This window comes from Manis pentadactyla, chromosome 9, assembly GCF_030020395.1.
Source record: "Manis pentadactyla isolate mManPen7 chromosome 9, mManPen7.hap1, whole genome shotgun sequence".
In the NCBI taxonomy this organism is placed as follows: domain Eukaryota; kingdom Metazoa; phylum Chordata; class Mammalia; order Pholidota; family Manidae; genus Manis; species Manis pentadactyla.
This window is the reverse complement of record NC_080027.1, coordinates 116,194,428-116,213,796: the sequence shown is the minus strand read 5'-3', so window position 1 is coordinate 116,213,796 and position 19,369 is coordinate 116,194,428. Positions and strand designations below refer to the sequence as shown.

At 36.0% G+C, this 19,369-nt stretch overlaps 1 protein-coding gene across 11 annotated transcripts in view; it reads left to right on the top strand.

Annotated features, from left to right (window-relative positions):
- RPS6KC1 (ribosomal protein S6 kinase C1) overlaps positions 1-19,369 on the top strand; it is a 307,376-nt gene that overhangs the window by 20,209 nt on the left and 267,798 nt on the right. For 6 of the 11 annotated variants that reach the window (XR_008999393.1, XM_057507968.1, XM_057507970.1 and 3 more), the window contains exons 2-3: positions 5,764-5,799; positions 13,563-13,683. The exons of 2 other annotated variants lie outside the window; for them this stretch is intronic. Coding sequence is in view for 6 of the 9 variants with exons in the window: in XM_057507968.1 (XP_057363951.1) it covers positions 5,764-5,799; positions 13,563-13,683 (157 nt within the window). In the remaining 3 variants the exon portion in view is untranslated. The remainder of the gene's footprint in view (positions 1-5,763; positions 5,800-13,562; positions 13,684-19,369) is intronic. 3 more of the 11 variants (XM_036912515.2, XM_036912513.2, XM_036912511.2) reach the window with 2 other exon arrangements.

The window sequence follows — 19,369 nt, the reverse complement described above, 5'->3', positions numbered from 1 at the left end:
GACCTTTGATTGGAAAATAGTTTATCTTAGAGTTGTGCTATGCTAGTTGATATAATTTGAAGTAAGAAGAGCAACTTTAGCAGACATTTATTGGATATCCAAAGGTAACTTGCTGTTATAGTTTATTCTCTCTTTAGATTCTGGGATTTTATTGATATAGAAAGTGTTAATCTTTTCTTTCAATATATTACTGGAGTAAAAAACTTATTAGTAAGTTGAATGTCTAAAAGTTTTCCCATTGACTTATCTATCTTATAGGGAGTTCTTTCATTCCAGAAAACTAAAAAAAGTTGTAAAATGTAGAATCAGGAGTGAACTTGCCCAGTCCAGGGATGAAACCCTGGCTTGCCAGTGGGTTTCAGCCTCAGTCAAGTTCAGTATGGATTCAAAGAGACCAAAGAATGACAGTGGAATATCCTTGGGGTGAAAGGGTTTATACCCAATTTTATTCCCATGGTGGCAGGTCAGTCACGAGAATCCTGTCCACTCAGAGTGAGTCTGCATGCAGCAAGCTGGTCTCTGCCTCTGGGCCTCTCTGTCCCCACAGCCATCTCAGTCTCTGTCCTCAGCACTGCCACCACTCCAGTTTCTGCTCTCCTGAAGCTGTGCAGCCATGCGGCCATGCCACTGTGTCGCCCAGAGCACTGGGCAGAGCTCATTATATAGTGTGAATAGCAACATATTGCCCACATGTGTGTAGTGAGCTAGCTGACCAGGACCAGGTGAGGATCCTGGCTATGGAAACCTTCACTTTATCAACAAATCCACTGGCAAGACAATAGTGAAGTAGACATCGGAAGACTTGACTATATAAAATTGCTCTTAAAAGTAGCTTCTTAAAATTTATATTTGATCCATTTCTACTTGTTTCTAAAGGGACTTATTTTGTGACTTTTCTGTGTAGGAAATGGCTAGATTTGATTAATTTTTATAGTTTTATTTTCCAGTAGCTGTCTCTTAAGAAGACGATAATTCTTTTTTATATATCTGAGTTAACAGTGGTTTCAAATTATGATGATGATGATGATTAAAGAGTGCTTTTGACTTGACCTTAAGGAAACTTCATAATATATTAAGAAGTAGGTAAAATAGGTTAGCCCACTGGAAAGGATTTAGAGGACCTAATGACAGTATGATCTGTTGATTATTATGGACCTGAGCTAGGCCAAGGCACAATGTCTGGTCTTTGTTTTGAAGATAGGTAAGAGGACTCGTTTTAAGGTTGCCTTTTCTTTGGTTTATTACTAAACTGGCAAAAAACCAGTTCATGGCTAGTACCAGAGTCAGTATTCAAACGTCCTTCAACTTAGATCCTTCTGTTCTTCAACTTCTATTGTTTGGTTGTCTTACATTTCTTTGTAAAAGACAAAATGGGTTTATCTAACAGGCATTAGGAGTATTACTGACATGCTTGGAATTTTTATCTTTAGGAGGGCCAACTTAGTTATGTTCAGGAAATCATGGAGCTGAAAGATCAGTCCTGTGTGTTACTGATTAATATGATTAATGTTAGTATTAGTATGTTATTGTATGTTCTTGGACTTTGGTTATCTCATCCTATTTGGCAGGATTGCTGTGATGGCTGAAGTAAAGGCTTTAATTTCTTAGCCACCTTCACTGTGAACCCTTGTTTTCCTAAATGCAGAAATTGCTGTTTGCATTAACAGAGCCGTGTGGACTACAAACAATGCAGTAGCATTTCCCAGCTGTGTTCCAAATTTTAGTAGGTGTTGCACTAAGTAAATAAAATAATAGTAATTAAACAACATATGATAAAGATAAAAAGTGGATAAATGACCTTGGGAAAGACTGTATATTTTCCTTTTGGACATTTAGTAGGCATAAAAATGTATTAAAGGCCCTGAGAAATTCTACTGTAAGAAAATGTCTCTTTTTTAACAAAGGTAAGCTGAATTCATCATCAAGCCCTTCCTTTGAGAGCACTGATTTTAAAGAATATTGATATTCTATTGATACTCAGCGTGGTTTGTGAAAGCGAATTTTCATGATGACTTGGTGATAGAATTCTCCATACAAGAGGCTCTTCAACATCTACATAGTGGTAGCTACTGCTTGCAATGGAAATTTATGAACTTTAAATGAAAAGAATCCCTTTTTTAAATTCCAACTTTTGTGAAATTTATTGGCTGAATTTATGACAACATACTGAAACTCACCCAGGGAAAAATATTGCTAAATGCTGGCAGTCTATATCAGGGTGGATTTATAGTATTTTTGTTTTAGAATTGGTATTACTTGTCAAGATAATTGTTAATGTATTATTAAAAATTATGAAATTCTGCACCTGAGGACTCAATTTTGTTCATTTCTCAGTATGATAATATTATTATTTCCTCAGATTTCTGATTATTACTCTATTTTTTTTGTCAGTTTTGCTGTCCCACTGAAAAGAAGTACATGCTTAGAAAGAGTTGTTACAAATGGACATTTGGGCTCAACTCATGTTATCTTAACTAGCCTCTTGTGTTTTTGGTTTCCATTTCAGAGGACACATTCTTAATTTATTTAAATGAGACCACCCTTGTCGAAATTACTGACTCCCTTCCAGTGGGGTGCCTGGTGGTTGAACTTCCAATACATTGGAAACAGACCTGGTGTGTTCTCCATTGTACTTAAGTACCTAGCAGCAGAGTAGGCACTAATATTTGTTGAATGAGTAAGTGAAAGAAAAAATGAGACAATGGTGACAGGATTTTGTGTATAAACAGAAGGGTACCATGCAGTACAGTGGAAAGAGCACTAGACCAGGAGTCAGAAAATCCAAGTTCTAATGCCAAATCTAAAGGTGAATAACCCTGTGACCTTATACAAGTCTCTGGATCTTGTTTCCTTGTCTTTAAAAGGGGGAGTGATAATAACCACTCCTGCCTAATTCATAGGTTGTTGATGGAATAAACTGAATCATTAATGTAAAATGCCTTGTAAATGTACAAAGTCAAGGGTCCTCCCCCCTGCCCAGCCCCTACCGCCCCTTGCCTAGCACAGTACCTTGAACAGTATTAGCACAGATACAAACTTTCTCTCTTATCAAGAAGGCTAAGAAACAGAGTGTAGGAATCTCTGCTCACAGATTGTTGGGGGGGTAGAAGGAGGAACATACAAAAGAGAAGCAGAAGAACCAAAGAGGAAGGAGAAGAATTAGGAAAGCATGGCTCTCTACTTTCTAGACATGATTTTCACTAAACTTTGTTTAGGCTGTTGGGGAAAGGCATAGTTAACTCAGCAAATAGGTTTTAATTTAAATTTCTGAACTATTTAAGTAAAATTCTCTTATTCATGTGAGAAGTATTTGAGGATGAAGAGAAGTTCTTCTTGTAAGCCTAAAACTAGAGTAAAGACCTTCACTTAGGTAGTTTAAGAATACTTAAACTTTGATTTTCTGTATTTTCTCTAATAATCCTGAGTAATTTATTCTCATGACATTGAAAGTCTTAAACCACTAACTGTTCTTGACTGCTTCTGGGATGTCGTGGTCTGGTCAGTGAGCATTCAGGGTTATGGGAAGCGTCTAGAATGAATTGCTGCCCAATCTGTTGCTTCTCACACTGCTGTTCTTTGAGACACTAAAATAAAATTGGGAAATACAGCCTCCCCCACCCTGCATTTCTCCCTTCAAGCCCCCTTCCCCTCCAAGTCATGCAAACCACTAGACTGTGAGCTCCTTGCAGGCAGGGACTTTCTTTTGCTCTCCATCCAACCCAAGCGCATAGCAGAAATATGAGAGCCACAAAGAATGTGGATGAGTAATCATAATCAAATTGGTTATTTCTAATAAGATGGTTTTAAAATTATGGCTATTGTTAGGTATTTTTGCTTATGTAGTACACATATATTTTATTTCCAGGAATGTCTTACCTGAAGAAAATCCAAAATGTAATACTTCTAATATTCACACCAAACCAGGAAATAATTTCTTTTGTCAGTTGTAAAAGAAGATTATTTAAAATAGGAAGATACTTTAGTATATTCATAAAATGATTGATTTGTAGATGCAGGAAATCTATTAGTTTTTCAGAATAAACCTTACTGCCAATGAACATAAGTTTATTCTTCTTGGGGGATAGATTATTAGTGAATGTATTATCCCTGACTTTCTTCTGATGAGTCCATTTTGCAAAAATATAAGAAAGATGTATAGGAGGCAAAGTCCAAATCATCTAATTATGTGAGACACCATACTTTTAGGAAGGTGTGTGTGTTTTGGAGGGAGAGCTAATATTGGAAAGTAATAGCTAAAATTCAATATTTGAGTAATACATTGTTGTTAGTTACCTGTTCTAGACTTTTATTCTAAATCTGTGTTGTCTAATACAGTAGCCATTAGCTGTATATGGCTATTTCTATTTAAATTTAAATTAAATGAAATAAAATAAAAAATTCACTTCATTCTCTGTAGCCATATTTCAACTGCTCAGTAGCCACATGCATACATGTGGCCAGGGGCTACTGTGTTGAACAGTGCAGTTAGGGAACATTTCTTTCCATCAACAGAGGTGGACAGCACTGTTTTAAATTGATGAAAATTGCTAAGAGATTTCACCAAATTTATGTATCTTGAAAGTTGGAGAATGGAGTGGCAAGTAATTGGAAACGTTTTCTGTCTGGAATTCTTAGGTGGGACCTTTCAAGACAGTTAAATTGTCTGTAAGGGAGAGAGGGCGATCACTTTTTAGTTACGGAGTTCTTGCTATGTTCTTATTTGTATCATAACAGCCAGCCTGGGCCGGAAGCACCGGCCCCATTTTATTGAGGAGATCCGGTCTGTAAGTGAAGGAACTGTAATTTGAATCGGAGTTTGTCTGACTTTAAGTGATACATTTCTTGCTTTTGTTTTGGACCTTAGCAGTAGTATTGATTTGATAATAATCCCCAGTTAATGGTCCTGCCACCAGTCATCAAACACTGTTTTCTTCCTCTCATCCATAGGCAACCATTTTAAAGTGTTTGATATATCTTTCTGTTTTTGCAAAATCCATATTGTAGCATCAAATTCATGAATTTGACACTTACATAGGTGTTATATATCCGATGTAGGATTTCCCCACTGTATAATGCTGTTTGATGATTTAAGCACCCAGCTTTCTGTTCATGAATTTTGTGATGAAATCTTTCTAAATGGTACTTAATTTTTTGACTTTTGTGATTAGAAAAGTCTGAAAGAGTCTTCCTTCCTCCTTTTTGCTGAGGGAATATTGATAGGATTATTTGTCCATGAATGCTATATATAATTTTTCGTAAGTTACTTTTGTTATCTTCTTCACCATTAGTTGGTCACTGATTACATCTTACAGACATTGGTATGTTTGAACATTGTGGCTGCCTTTAAAAAAATTTTTTTATTGAGTTAATTGTAGATTTACATACAGTTGTAAGAAATTATACAGAGCAATGCCCAAGTGCAAATGTTTTTTCTGTTTCTCATTTATATGTAGGCTGAGAAGGGTGTAGACTAGCATGTTAGCATTATGTCGAGTAAGAGTGAATGCTTGAGGCATTCTTTTGTGAAGGTAATACTTGAACTTTAGCATGTAGAGTGTGTTTTAGCTATCTGTTTGCTTAATATTTTATTATGTGTTTCAGATGGTGAAGTTATTATATAGCTGAATTCTGTGTAAATGATGTAACTTCTTTTCCTTTAATCAAATTGAATTTTTCATACAAATACTGTTGAAAGTAATTATACAAATGTGAAATCTTAAATTTTGATAATGAGTAGATATTTCTATGTATGTTTTATTTTAGGTTGTTTCACGAAGAAATCCAGAGGATGTCCAGGAGGTAACATGTTTATTCCTACAAAAATTTTATTCTATATATTCGACAAAAATTTAATTAAGTTCTTTATTGAGGAAATTGAATTATTTGTATGTTTGTCTGGAGAAAGTCCTCAACTCACAAAATAGTGGGTGAAGTGTCCTATTTCAGACCTATTAAGTATTTGTTAAATTTGAGGAGGTGTTAAGTTATATAAATAAGAATTTAAGGAATTACTTAGACCTATGAAATATTTGTTGAATTTTAGTATGTGTTAAGTTATATAAATAAGAATTTCAGGGATTATAATGCTGTTCAATAATGTGATGATTTTTGTGATAACTAGCACTCATAAGATTTGAGTATTAGTTAAGGACCCCTATTTACCTATTTTATAATCATGATGCCTATATAATAAAAAAAGGGAAGTTTTGGTGAAGAGTATTACTTTTGAAGGTCATAATAGTAAATTATGGGTATTTATCTACTTCCTCTTTTATGTCAAGTTGACATGTTGACATCTTGGAAAACTGCTTTGGGTGTCCATGTTTCTTTCCAACATTTTGTAGTTAATTCTTTTGCAGACTCTTTTCCTCTCAAATGATACCAGGTTGGTATGTTTTAGCTTAAAATTGTGGAATTCTCTATTTGTAATCCTTTGTGTTTGTTATATACCTTTAGGAATCCTAACTGGGGAGCTTGCTTCTTCTAACATTTTTTGATTTACTTTCATTTTGGTGCCTACTCATTTACACTAAGATTAGAAGGACATACTTTTTTTTTTCTTCGTACCAGGGTGTTTAAAACAGATGTAAGTTGGCAGTCCTGATTCTGCAACAGCGTTTTTTTTTTTTTTCTTTCCTTATTGAGTTTTAATGTCTTTAAGTGGGATATGTGTTTTCTTTTTAGCCACAAGCCCCACTACTCCTTCAGTAAGGCTTGATCCATCCATTTAAGTTGTTTACTCTCAGTTGCTTTTAGTGTGTGACATTTATAAAAGATTTCTTGCTGTTTTCCTTAGGAGTTTTAAGATATCTCACTTTTCCCTTCCAATAGCCAAGAAGAGAATATCATAATATTGTTATTTTAGAAGAAAAGGATGTATCTTTATTTCTCTCTTTCTGTATCTGTACAGTATATCCTTCTGAAATGGCAAAGGAAGTAATTTGCACCATTGATTGAAGTACTTTTTGGTCAATTGATTAGTATGAATGATTCTTCAGAATTATACTAATTATGTTGCATTAATAGTCAACAGCAGGCTATTGTGCTTTTGAAAATTTACAATTCTGTTGAAGTTGAAAATGGGTTGTGTTTCCTTTGAATACATTGTCTGATTACTGTGCTGTAGTTTGTAGCTTGATGTTCCGCTTTTCCAGGGAGAATCCTGAACCAACCTATCCATGAAAATACTCTCTGCCATTTCCTAATCCTTTTTTGGGGAATACCCTTTTATAATAACAACTGTTGGTGAACCATTCATCAGAAAACTCTTGTAAGTGTCCTTTAGTTAGATGATTGCATGGTCCTTTATTAGACATGGTATAAAATCTTAAAAAAATTGTCTTCTGTCTAGCTGGTTCATCATATAGAATAACCTTGAAATTATAATAACACTTCTTAGTTGCCCATGTATTTCATTTAAACATTGGAATTCTCATTTAGGATAGAACTCACCACCTAGTATGTTTTTCCGTATCCTGTCCTTTCACATTTTCTTTTAACTGATTCATTTACTTACTGCTTTTCAGCCATGGCTTAGAAGAATTCAGCCAGGCTTAGAAGGTGTACTGTTAGTCTACCCAAATATAGGGCTAATAATATGCTATCCTTATAAAATGCTAGAAATTTTGCTGTTTTTCCATATGTATAATGTACATAAGTGTTCACACACACACACATACACACACACACACACACACACACACACACACCTCTTGGTGCATACTACTGATAGCAGAGTTTTTTCTTGAGAATGCCAAAGTACTCACATGGAGTGAGTAATTGAGAATTATTCAGGATAGCTTTCTTTTTACCTTTTAAAAATTCCTCTACATTTTTATTTATTAAGAGCAGCACGGGTAAATCTCAGAGGGGACAGTAGCAGTTACTGTGGCCTCTTCAGTAGATTCTCTAGAGCACAGACACCTGCAGAAGGGTAAATGGAGATGTGCCTTCCCTCCTCACCTTTAAAAAAAAGTAACCTATACCTCTGTTTGTTTATTGGTAGTAAATCTCACTGGTGAAATTTGGGAAAAAAGAACTGAAATAGAACTTTTTATGTATCATATCAGAAATCTCTAACTTTCAAATCGTTTTATAAATAAAATAGTATTGGGAAAACTGAGAATATTCAGAAATGTGTCAAGGGAAAGAATAAACTCTAGAAAAGGGGGGAAAGACAATCCATAAACAAATAGTACGGTTTGCATGAAAATATTGGATGCAAGAAAATATTGTTTACAAGAAAAGATGATCCAGCAAGTTTAAAATACTATGTGAGAGTAAAAAGGACAAAATTAATCGAGTTGACTGGTTTTGTTAAATACAAGAGAGGTATGGTATCATTAAGTGATATGATCTGAAAACATTTATTTTATGTAAAAAATATTTAAAGGAATGTTTTTAATGAAAATTAAGCTTCTGCTAAATTTGTAGTATATATATATATATATATATATGTTGGGAGCCAGTCCGAACCGCCCGTCTGATGGCACAGCCCAGATGCCCGGAAAGAAGGAACCGCAATGCGGGCCTCTGAAAGGAACATCCCCGCTATCTCTCCTTATTATTATGGTGTTTGGAAATGTTATTGGTCACTTACACATCTAAATTGGAAAACCAAATTTAAAATACCCTGGGAGAAATGCCAGAAGCAAGAGCCCCCTAATTCTTCCAGGTGGTAAAGATACCTAAAGACAACTGCTGGGCATAGAAGCCACGGGACACAAATCTGCAAAGTAAAAAAAAAGCTCTTCAAAGAATATTGCCTCTCTCTCACTTACCAACTTTACATCTCCCTGTATGGCCCCGAAAGGTGACTGGTTAGCCAGAGACGGGTAAGATTCCTCAAGGGAGGAACAACCTAAGACAGGCACAGTTGCAGGGGGGGCCATCAGGTGAACAGTAGGGGGTCAACAGAGGTGAGGCTCAGAACCCGCCCCCCCCGTTTTGAGAGAAATCTGCGCCCATGGTTGTTGTTGTCCTTGTCTCGCTCGGATCAATACCCAGCTTATAGGCATGGATCTGACGGTCTACACTGGCTTTCCTACTGCACTAAACTCTACTTTCCATCTTTATTCTACATCACAAGATTTAAAAAGTAGATTATCTTTTATGAAAAAGTAAACTGTGTTAAAAAGCTTTCTATTAGAAACTGTAATCTTTATTGTATTTACTTACTATTTTAACATTTTATAAAAAAATAAGAGAAGGATACATAGAAGACATTGGAAACAAGTATCAAGTCATAATAAACAGATTGTTTGAGTGGGTTCCAGTTCCCTCTCCCCGCCCAACTTGGCCCCGTGAGGAATTTCTAAATGACTCCCAGACCTGTTGGGTCCCGGGGAATAATAGGACAATAAAGGACAGTCAGCATGAATGATGGCATCTCAAAGGGCCTGGCATGATTACAGAGACTCTCCCAAGAGAAAAGGTCACTACTACAGATATTATTGTAAATGGTTTAAGGAAACTCTAAGACAGACATGCCCCTGCTTCCCCCCCTAGGAAGAGAAGTGGCCCGACTGGACCCCTGTGCCTTCTGACTCAGTGGTCATCATCCCCTGACCTCATCCCCCAGGTGCAACGCACTCGTCTCTCCAAAACTGGGCACCTACCCAAGAGTACAGAGTTTTCAGTTCCCGCAATTACAGTCAGCTTAGTCTTGCTACACTGCTCTGATGATACACTGTTTTGATGGTTTTCTTTAAATCTGCACGTAAGGCTCTAAACTTAGAAAAATAGACTTAGTTATATTTGTTAATCAGATAAATAGTAACTATGGCTATTTTAGGATCGATAATAAGGAAACTGCAAGTAGGGCCCAGGCCAACCAGGCATGAGGGAACAAGTCATGTTTGTTCCAAGACCGCCTGGGAAGCCAAGCAAGCGTAAGTGCAAAAAATTAATGATTGCTAAGGCGCCAATAATCTAATTTCTAAAAATTGACCTTTATGTGAACATTTTTTCTGAAAGAATCAAATGATCTAATCTTTGTGAAACTGCATACTCAAAATATATATGACCTTGCTAAACTTCAGTAAAACAGGCCAGGCTCAGCTGTTGCTAGTGTCTGTGTCCTCATTCATTCCATCAGTCGCCGACACCGTCCCTCCTTCAGGGACCCCTGGACTCGCCGGAGCTGGACTCCGGCATATATGATTGTCATTGGGTTAATATTTAATTGAGGAATTTTATTTAGAGTAACTTCAATAAGAAATTTCTGCTCAGTTGGTTCATTAGAGCAGTAGCTGTTATACAACTTTTTTTTTCTAGTAAGTAAGAATTCATTATTGGAGAAAGTAATTTTTGCATGTGTCTTTTGGGTCTTTGTGTAGTCCAATTATAAACATCAAAACTTGCTGAAATAATGAAATTGTGCTTTTGCTCGCTTTTCCATTTTGAAGATTTCTAGAAATGTCTAAGATAAAAGAAGTAAGAAGAGAGGCGGAATGGATGGAGACATTTTCCAGGGCTCTAGTTTCCTGCATTTCTTGAGGGTTTATATTTTCTCTTGGGTATTTCGGTTCTGCAGGCCATTATGTTAGAAATAAGGACTGTGTGAGTGAATAAATTAGGGATGGTGAAGAAACACAGACTGTCATCGTGGGGTGGGTGGGTTGGGAGGGGTTCTGATTCTGACTCTGACAGACTTACCTACTGGTTTATATACCATGGTATTATTATCATTATTAAATTAAATTGTTAACTTTTGCCCCTTAAATTACTCTGCCTTTATTTGAAAATCACCCCAACTAGAATAGAAATTTTGTATGCAGGTTTGTTTCCTTGAGCTACAGTCTTGAATAGCTCCCATGTGTAGTTTATAATGGTTTTAGGTATGGCATTTATTTACCTTAGGTAAGATTACTTTCCCAAGCCTGTCACCCATTTTCCTCCTCAAGTGTGTGGAAGGGTGGTACCACCATCATTTGAGCTGTTTTAAAAATGTAAAAATAACATTATTTTTTCCTGTGACAGAATTATACTCATATATCAAACTTAGAAACTATGGAGAAGCAAAAAATGTCAAAATTAGGATGACTTGTAATCTTCCTGTCCTGGGACCTTTTACTTTTCACGTGCTTGTTTGGCTTTCTTAGGAAGTTCCTCTTGCTTTGTCTTCTACCGGATCTGTTGGTTCTTTGCTGTCAGCTTTTATCTTGTTCACATCCATTTAAAAATAAAATATCTTCTTTCATCCAAGTGGCCTGTCTTGTGGCACAGCCAGTCTTCCTAAAGACCTACAGGCATACCTTGGAGATATTTGTGGTTTTGGTTCCAGACCACTGCAATAAAGCGGATATCGCAATAAAGTGAGTCAAATGAATTTTTTTGTCTCACAGTGCATATAAAAAGTTATGTTCACACTATACTGTAGTCTGTTAGCGTGCAATAGCATTAAATAACAAAACAATAGCATTAAATAGCATAAAAGAGCATAAATAGCATTAAAAATGTACATACCTTAAGTAAAAAATACTTTATTGCTAAAAAATGCTGATCATCACCTGAGCTTTCAGTGAGTTGTAATCTCTGAACACAGATTACCGTAACAAATAAAGTAATAATGAAAATGTTTGAAATGTGAGAATTACCAAAGTATGACACAGAGCCACGAAGTGAGCAAATGCTGTTGGAAAAATGACACCAAGAGACTTGCTTGATGCAGGGTTGCCACAAACCTTCAATTTGTACAAAACGCTCTGTCAAGTGCTATAAACGAAAGCACTCTGGCTCGCCCCTCATTGTTAGGGTTCCTCATCATTACACTATTAAACCTCTTGTCCTGTTACAAATGCTGAGAAACCTTTCCTGATATTACCTCTTTGCTGATGACTTTCCAGATTTATGCATCTTGCTTAGTTTTGGCTCTTGAACTCTAAACCTGTGTATCCTATTGGGCATCTCCATTTAGATGCCCACAAGCATCCGAATCAAGTATGCCTAAAATTGAACATTGGTCTTACCTCAAAACAACTTTTCCCTTGCTCTTAACATTTTATCCAATTGCAAAAGCCAGAGTTCTCGTAATTATATTTGGGATCTCTCCTTTTAAAAATTTCATCTCCAACCACTTTCTCTCCCTTTACTTTTGCTTGTCTAATTACTACTGCCCTTCAGTCTCCTCACCTCAGATAATACTTCTGTAGGTGCTCCTTCTATAATACCCTTGGGCTGACTTTCTCAGTGTTCATCATGCTGTCTCGTGATGTAGTTATTGTATTACTTTCTTCTTCCTAACTAGACTGGGCGCTCTTGGAGACAGGGACTGTGTTTCTCATTTCTTCATTCTTTGTGCGACACAGTACCTAGCACAAGGTAGGGGCATGAAAATATTTGTTTTGATGACTATTTTTGTTGTTGAGTGAATGAAAAAAGGAAGCATCAGAGGCAGCAGTTTAAATTAATCCATATTATAGTCTGACTAGTCTCCTAATATTAGAAACAGGAAACTTACTAATCATGGTAGAATTTTTGGTGGTATGACAAAGTTTAGGGAAGAATTTCTTATTTCTTAGGGAAGAAGAGTAAGTATTTTGACAAGAGTCTCTTAAGTTATACTTGGATATGTGCTTGGCCTAAGATTTACTTATTATTATTAGCATTATCTGTTGAGTTTGTTAGAAGTGAGGTACTTAGGTTTTTTAGAAGCAGAGGCCCCACTATACCTATGAGTGATGGAATTTAAAACTCAGTTTTACTCTTTTTGTGGAGACTGAGTGACTGAATCAGTGATAGCAAGATCCTATTATCAAATCTTTTCTCTTTATAAAATGTCTTTCTAATTTAATCGAGTAAGACAAAACAGTAATTCAAACTAATTTATAAAATATCTTTCTAATTTAGTCTGAGTAAGGTGAAACAGTAATTCAAACTAACAAAGGTAAACTTACTTTCATGTATTATATAATCTACGTGACTGTTTTATTTTTTTTAAATATGCTAATTTTAATGGTATTCTGCTCAAGATTCACCCTGCCTTCAGAAGTCTCATTACTATTTTAAATTGGAATTGAGATAAGATTGATGAAATATAAATGTAAATGTTCTGGTCAGTTACTTGCTGCACAGCCATTTCTTTTCAGTCTTATTTATCCTTTTAGCAAATGCTGAATATGTACTTTATGTTTAAAAATGGTCTAAATTAACTATTTTGTGTTTATAAGCATGCTGTTTTGGAGGTGGAATATATATTTTGACATCTGGCTCATTTCCAGGCCAATAGTAATTGATTTTTATGGAGGTTAAGTCACATGTTATGTGATAGAGACCTTCTTTGTACCAGGTTGAATATTTTCCCAGTGTGAAGATTATAATACTTGTTTAAAATGAAATTTAAAAAACAAAATAGAGCAGTTGGAGGAAGAATTGCTGCTTTATATTTTTAAAGCAAATATTATTAATTACAGACAGCTAACCATATTGGTTAGAATATATATATATTTGTTTGCCTCTGCACAACAATTTTGAGAACTTCAGTGAAAAGATAATTTGTTGTTCAGATATCTGAACCTAAATAGGTTTGCTATGAGACACACATTTCATTTTCTTGTTTCTAGATAATCGTGTGGAAGAGATACAGTGACTTTAAGAAACTACACAAAGAACTATTGCAAATTCACAAAAACTTATTCCGACATTCAGAATTGTTTCCTCCATTTGCTAAAGGAATAGTGTTTGGTAAGTGATCTTTTTGGAATTGTGATTTTAAAAAGTGATGATTAAGCCAGAGACGGGTAAGATTCCTCAAGGGAGGAACAACCTAAGACAGGCACAGTCGCAGGGGGGCCATCAGGTGAGAAATTGGGGATCAACAGAGGTGAGGCTTAGAACCTCACCCCCGCTGTTTTGAGAGAAATCATCTGCATCCGTGGATGTTTTATTGCCCTTGTCTAGCTTGGATTAATGCTTAGCCTATAGGCACACACCTGATCATCTACCTTTGCTTTCTTACAGCACTAAACTATGTTTTCTACCTTTATCTTGCATCTACCTACCACTTCAGCATTTTATTAAAAAAAAAAAAATAATAATAATAAGGGAGAAATGTGGGATTCACATATAAATCAAGTGTAAAAATCAAACGAATATTCATATTTGACCTGATTGTTTATAGTTCATGATGCGTGGTCAAAACCGAAAGCTTCTGTGATGACTGCCCTTGTACTGTTCACCATGTGGGAACTTATTCAATATGTGGGAATTTGTTCACCATGTAAGAACTTGTTCGTTGTGCTTCAGAAGATCGGAGACTGATGAGAATTGGGCTTGGGGTGGATTAATGATTGTGCATCGAGTCCCCTGTACAGAATTTTATTGTTGTTAACTGTTAACAACCATTTGATCAATAAATATGAGAGATGACCTCTCAAAAAAAAAAAAGTGATGATTAAGTAATTATGTCTATATGCTGAACCTTGAAATGCTGTACTGTGACATCAGAGGCCCCTTATTAAGGTAATCCTTATCACGCAGCAAGCTCTTGAAGTTGTTTTTTACATGGTGTGGCATAGTTTCGTTAACTCGCATTTACTCCTCCCTTCCCTGAAATGACAGTGCAGCCGCAACTCCCAATTCCAACAATCAAGCAAGTAAAAAACCTGTAGGTACATAAGAAGAAATACTGCATTGTTCTTACAGTTCTGAAATTTTTGGATTTACAAAAAAATAGGCTTATACTTTGCATATTTCTCTGACACCTTCCTCACAATATGAATAGTGTGGCTTGGGGGCACCCAGCCTGTCCAGATACGGATCTTTTGAGATGGTGCTCTGGATATGTTAATCATATTTCAACTGTTAGAGTCCTGGCGTTCCTGAGACCAGTCAAGTAAAAAAAATACTTGATAAGGATTTAGTTATATATCTGCAAATGATGACAAAGGCAACAGCCAGGAAAATGCTCAGCGACAAGCCACTTAACGTGGCTGCCCATCTCCTTGTCAGTGCGGTCTGCATATGTGCACGATGATTTCAAAAAATGTTTTCCTACATGTATTGTTTTGTAGCTTCCCTTTTTTAAACATACCAATTTATTGGGAATATTTCCCTGGAAAGTAGTCTTCTGGAACATTGTAATGGCAGTATGTATTGACTTATCATGATTTATGTAGCAGTCAATCTTTGGGTAGACCTTTGGATTGATTTTAATTAATTAAAAGCATGGGTGAGAGGGTCATTCAGATTCAGAATTGCATTTCACCTTTGCTATTTACTGCTCGTATACAACTTCTATCAAGTGACTTACCCTTTTGGAGTCTCTGTTTCCCTGTCTTTAAAATGCACATAATAATGTGTGGATTAAATAGGAGAGGTCTATAAAGCATTTAGCATGTCTGGTATATACTAAGGGTCCCATAACTGGTATTATTTTTATTATTTGTCGTTATTGTATTCTGACTCTAATATTTACTAATATTTTTACTGAAATGCTAGTATTAATAAATCTATTGCGTCTTAGGCTTAAGCTTACCTTTCTCACACCTTTTTGTAAGCCCGGTCTCTTTTTGCCCGCTGGTTTTCTGTTGGTCTCTGGCCAAAGGAGGTGTTGGAGGGAGGCTGGAAGGCTGGAAGGAGGCTTGCCTTTTCCGGTTTGCTTCCCGGTCCAGTCGGCGTGAACCCAGCAGCTTCCTCAGCCTTGCAGCAGTCGTTGGTTTGTGAGCAACTCCGTTTGTGTTTTTCCCAAATCCCCGGAACGAGTCTCGTCATCTCACCTGCTCACGAGCGGCTCTTGGGCCCCAGTAGGTGCTGACGCTGGAGTACCCTCCTCCGAGGTCCCAGTTTCAGCTCCGGGGCGCCCCTCATCTACGCTTCTGCTAATGATTCCACTCTTTTCCTTTCGTTTCCCCAGAACTAGGGATAGTAGTTCTTTTTTTTTTTTTTTGTGCAGGTAAAATTAAATATAATAGGAAAAATGTAAAGTACTGTGATTAAATCAGAAAATCAATTACACAGACATGGAATCTAATAGCTTGGTGGCTTGGTGGTAGTTCAAATTAAAAGAATGTGATTTTGGGTGTTTTGTTGAAAAAGATGAGAATTAATCATTAGTTTGATGAGGCTGCTATTAAAGCTTTTATAATCTGAGACTTTATGTAGATAGTATTTTTTTTAATTGGCATAAAATACCCATAACATAAAATTTACCATCTTAACTGTTTTTAAATGTCCAGTTGAGTGACATTAAGAGCTTTCACATTGTTGTGTAGCCATCATCACTGTCCATACCCAGAACTCTTTTCCTCTTCCAAAGTAGAAAGTCCATACCCTTTAAACAATACCTCTTCATTCCTCTCTCTCTCTGAGTCCCTGGCAACTGCCATTCCATTTTGTCCCTATGAATTTAACTACTCTAGGTATCTCATGTATGTGGAATCATACAATATTCCCCTTTTTTGGTGACTGGTTTGTTTCACTTCTTATAGTGTTCTCAGGATTCATCCATGTTATAGCATGTGTCAGAATTTCCTTTTGTAAGGCTGAATAAAATTCATTGTACGTAATACCACATTTTGTATTTCTTCATCAAATGGACACTTGGGTTGCTTCTGTCTTTTGGCAATTATAATTGTGCAATGAATGTCGGTATACACATATCTGTTCAGAACTCTACATTTAATTATTTTGGATAGTATATATCTAGAAGTGGAGTTGCTGTGACATATGGTAATTTTATTTTTAATTTTTTGAGGAACAGCCACTCTGTTTTCCATAGTGGCTGTACTATTTTACGTTTCTACCAGCCATGCACAAGGATTCCAGTTTTTCTACATCTTTGACAACACTTGTTATTTTCTAGAAGTTTGTTGCAACTACTTTTTGATACATTGGAGTTCCTTTTTTGCCTTTTCAGTTTTCAAATATCCGGTTAACAGTTTCTTATGTTAAATTCTTTTTGTTAAAATAATTGACGTGGTTTCTATCTCCTGACTGGACCTTGACCAATATAGAATATTTCTCTTGTTTTTTATTTTTAGTGTATATAACTTACCATAAATATTCTTATGTGGAAGGCTTTATATTCATCCTGTTATTTTTTGCAGTCAATTTTTTACGTGGAGTTATAGAGTCAAAGTATACATTACTTCTCAAACTAGTTTTTTTCATATTATAAAAGTTATATGCATAGTGATTCTACAACATCTTACTACGCTGATGGACAGTGACTGTAATGGGGTTTGTTGGGGGGACTTGGTGAAGGGGAGAGTCTAGTAAACATAGTGTTCTTCATGTAATTGTAGATTAATGATAACAAAATAAAAATAAATAAAAATAAATTAAAAAAAGTTATATGCAAATAACTCATGATACAGGAAAATACTTCAAACTTAACATTACCTGCTAGGTGGCATGATATTTTAGAGTAATTTTTAGAATATATGTGTGTGCGGGGTGTGTACACATAAGTATATATATGCCTCTTTATTTTCCTATATGTATTACCTTCAAAAAGGGAGTCTTGCTTTATGTACTTCTGTAACCTCCTTTTCATGTAACAGTGTATTGTGACTGCATTTTCATTTCATTAAAATGTCTGCATTAATTTTAATAGAAGCATAGTACTCCAGTTTGTATATGTACTGTGATTTATTAATCAGTCTTTTACTGATATTATTTTTAGCTTTCTAATATTATAAACAACTCTATAGTTAATACCTTTATTGTTATACAGATTTAATTAGGATAAATTCTTTGGAGCAGAATTGCATGGTCAGAGGTTATAGATAATTTTGTGGCTTTTGATTCATATTGCATTATTGCTTTCGGATAATTTTAACTCCAGTGTCCTTTATACAGTGGAATAACTTTAAAAATCAAAGTGATATGGGTGTATAGCTAAGAAAATTGAAAAACAGAACACAAAGCAAAGCTAATACAGAATGTACCATAAAAAGCAGTAGTTTCCTGCTCTGCCTATTCTCCACCCAGTTTTGCTTCTGGATGAATCTAAAAACACAAAGCACTCTTGTCCTTCCTTCTGACTGAATTTCAGCCCCTTTTGCCACTCATCTTTTGGAATTTGTACTCAATATTTTAACATTTGTTAAAGGTGATAGTATTTATATTCTGTTCAATAATCATAATTAAGCCTCCATATTTAATCTATAGAATGAGTTTCAAATCTGGAATTTAATAAACATCATCTGTAGCATTTATATTATGACTATGCAGATTTTATTCATTATAGAGTCAGTGTACCACAATTACATTTTGTTCTTTAATTGTGATGTCTACTGTGCCAACTTAAGAAGATTGTTTACATGGAGTCTTTTTTTCCCTTACAGTGCATCAGTGATTCAAATCATGCCACGTTTCAGTTTGCTCAATATTTGGGCCATGCTTTTTGTGGTGGCCACCCTCCAAGTTGGCCACCTGTGATCCTTACCTCCTGCTCTTCATACCTTTGTGCAATCTCTTCCCAGAAATGGGTCTCGATGACCAGTATGTAAGGCAGAAGTGATGGTATTTCTGAGATTAGGTTACAAAGGATGTGCCTTTTTCCTCTTTCTGATCTCTCTGTCTCTCTCTCTTACCCTGTGCTCTGAGGAATACAAACTTTCATATTGTAAGGACACTCTAGCAGCCTGTGGAGAGGAACAGAGACCAACAGCCAACAGCCAGCAAGCATCCAGAATTGCACAACCATGTGAATGCACGTAGGTGCAGGTTCTCCAGTCCCAGTAGAGCCTTGAGGTGACTGCAGCTCTGGCTGACAGCTTGACTTCAGTCTCATGAGAGACGTGAGCCAGAACCATCCAGCTGTTAGCCACTTTTGGATTCCTGACCCTCAGAGACTGTGTGAGAGTAATGTTGTAGGCTATTAAGTGTTAGGATTGTTGGTCACACAGCAGTAAACTACTTAATAGATTTTGTTACCTAGAAGTAGGGCTGTTGTAACAGAAACTGCAGAGGGTGGCTTTGAAGTGTGCTCTGGGCTTTGTGAGGAGCATATTAGTAGTAAGGGTCTCCAGTGTCTTGAAGAAGCTATTAACAGAAGCATCATGATCTTTGATGTGACTGTAGGTGAGTTTACAGGAAAATTAGGTAAATTTTGTTAAAAACTTGAGGAAGGGGAAGAATCCTTATGTGGTTGCTGAAAGTTTAGCAACATTGTTGCCTGCAGCTATGTGGGAAGTAGGAAATAGACCAAATGGAACACTGTAGTCTAGCTAAGGAAACTTCCTGGCCAGAGTGTTGGAAATTGTATGGTAAGCTTTCTTCTTGCTGATTATTAGTAAAATGTGAGAGGAGAGAGACACTAAAACACTAAAGGAAGGATTATTTTTTTGTGGCTTAAAACAACAAAATTAATTTTCGCATATTTCTGGAAGCCAGAAGTCTGAAATCAGTATCTCTGGGCAGAAAT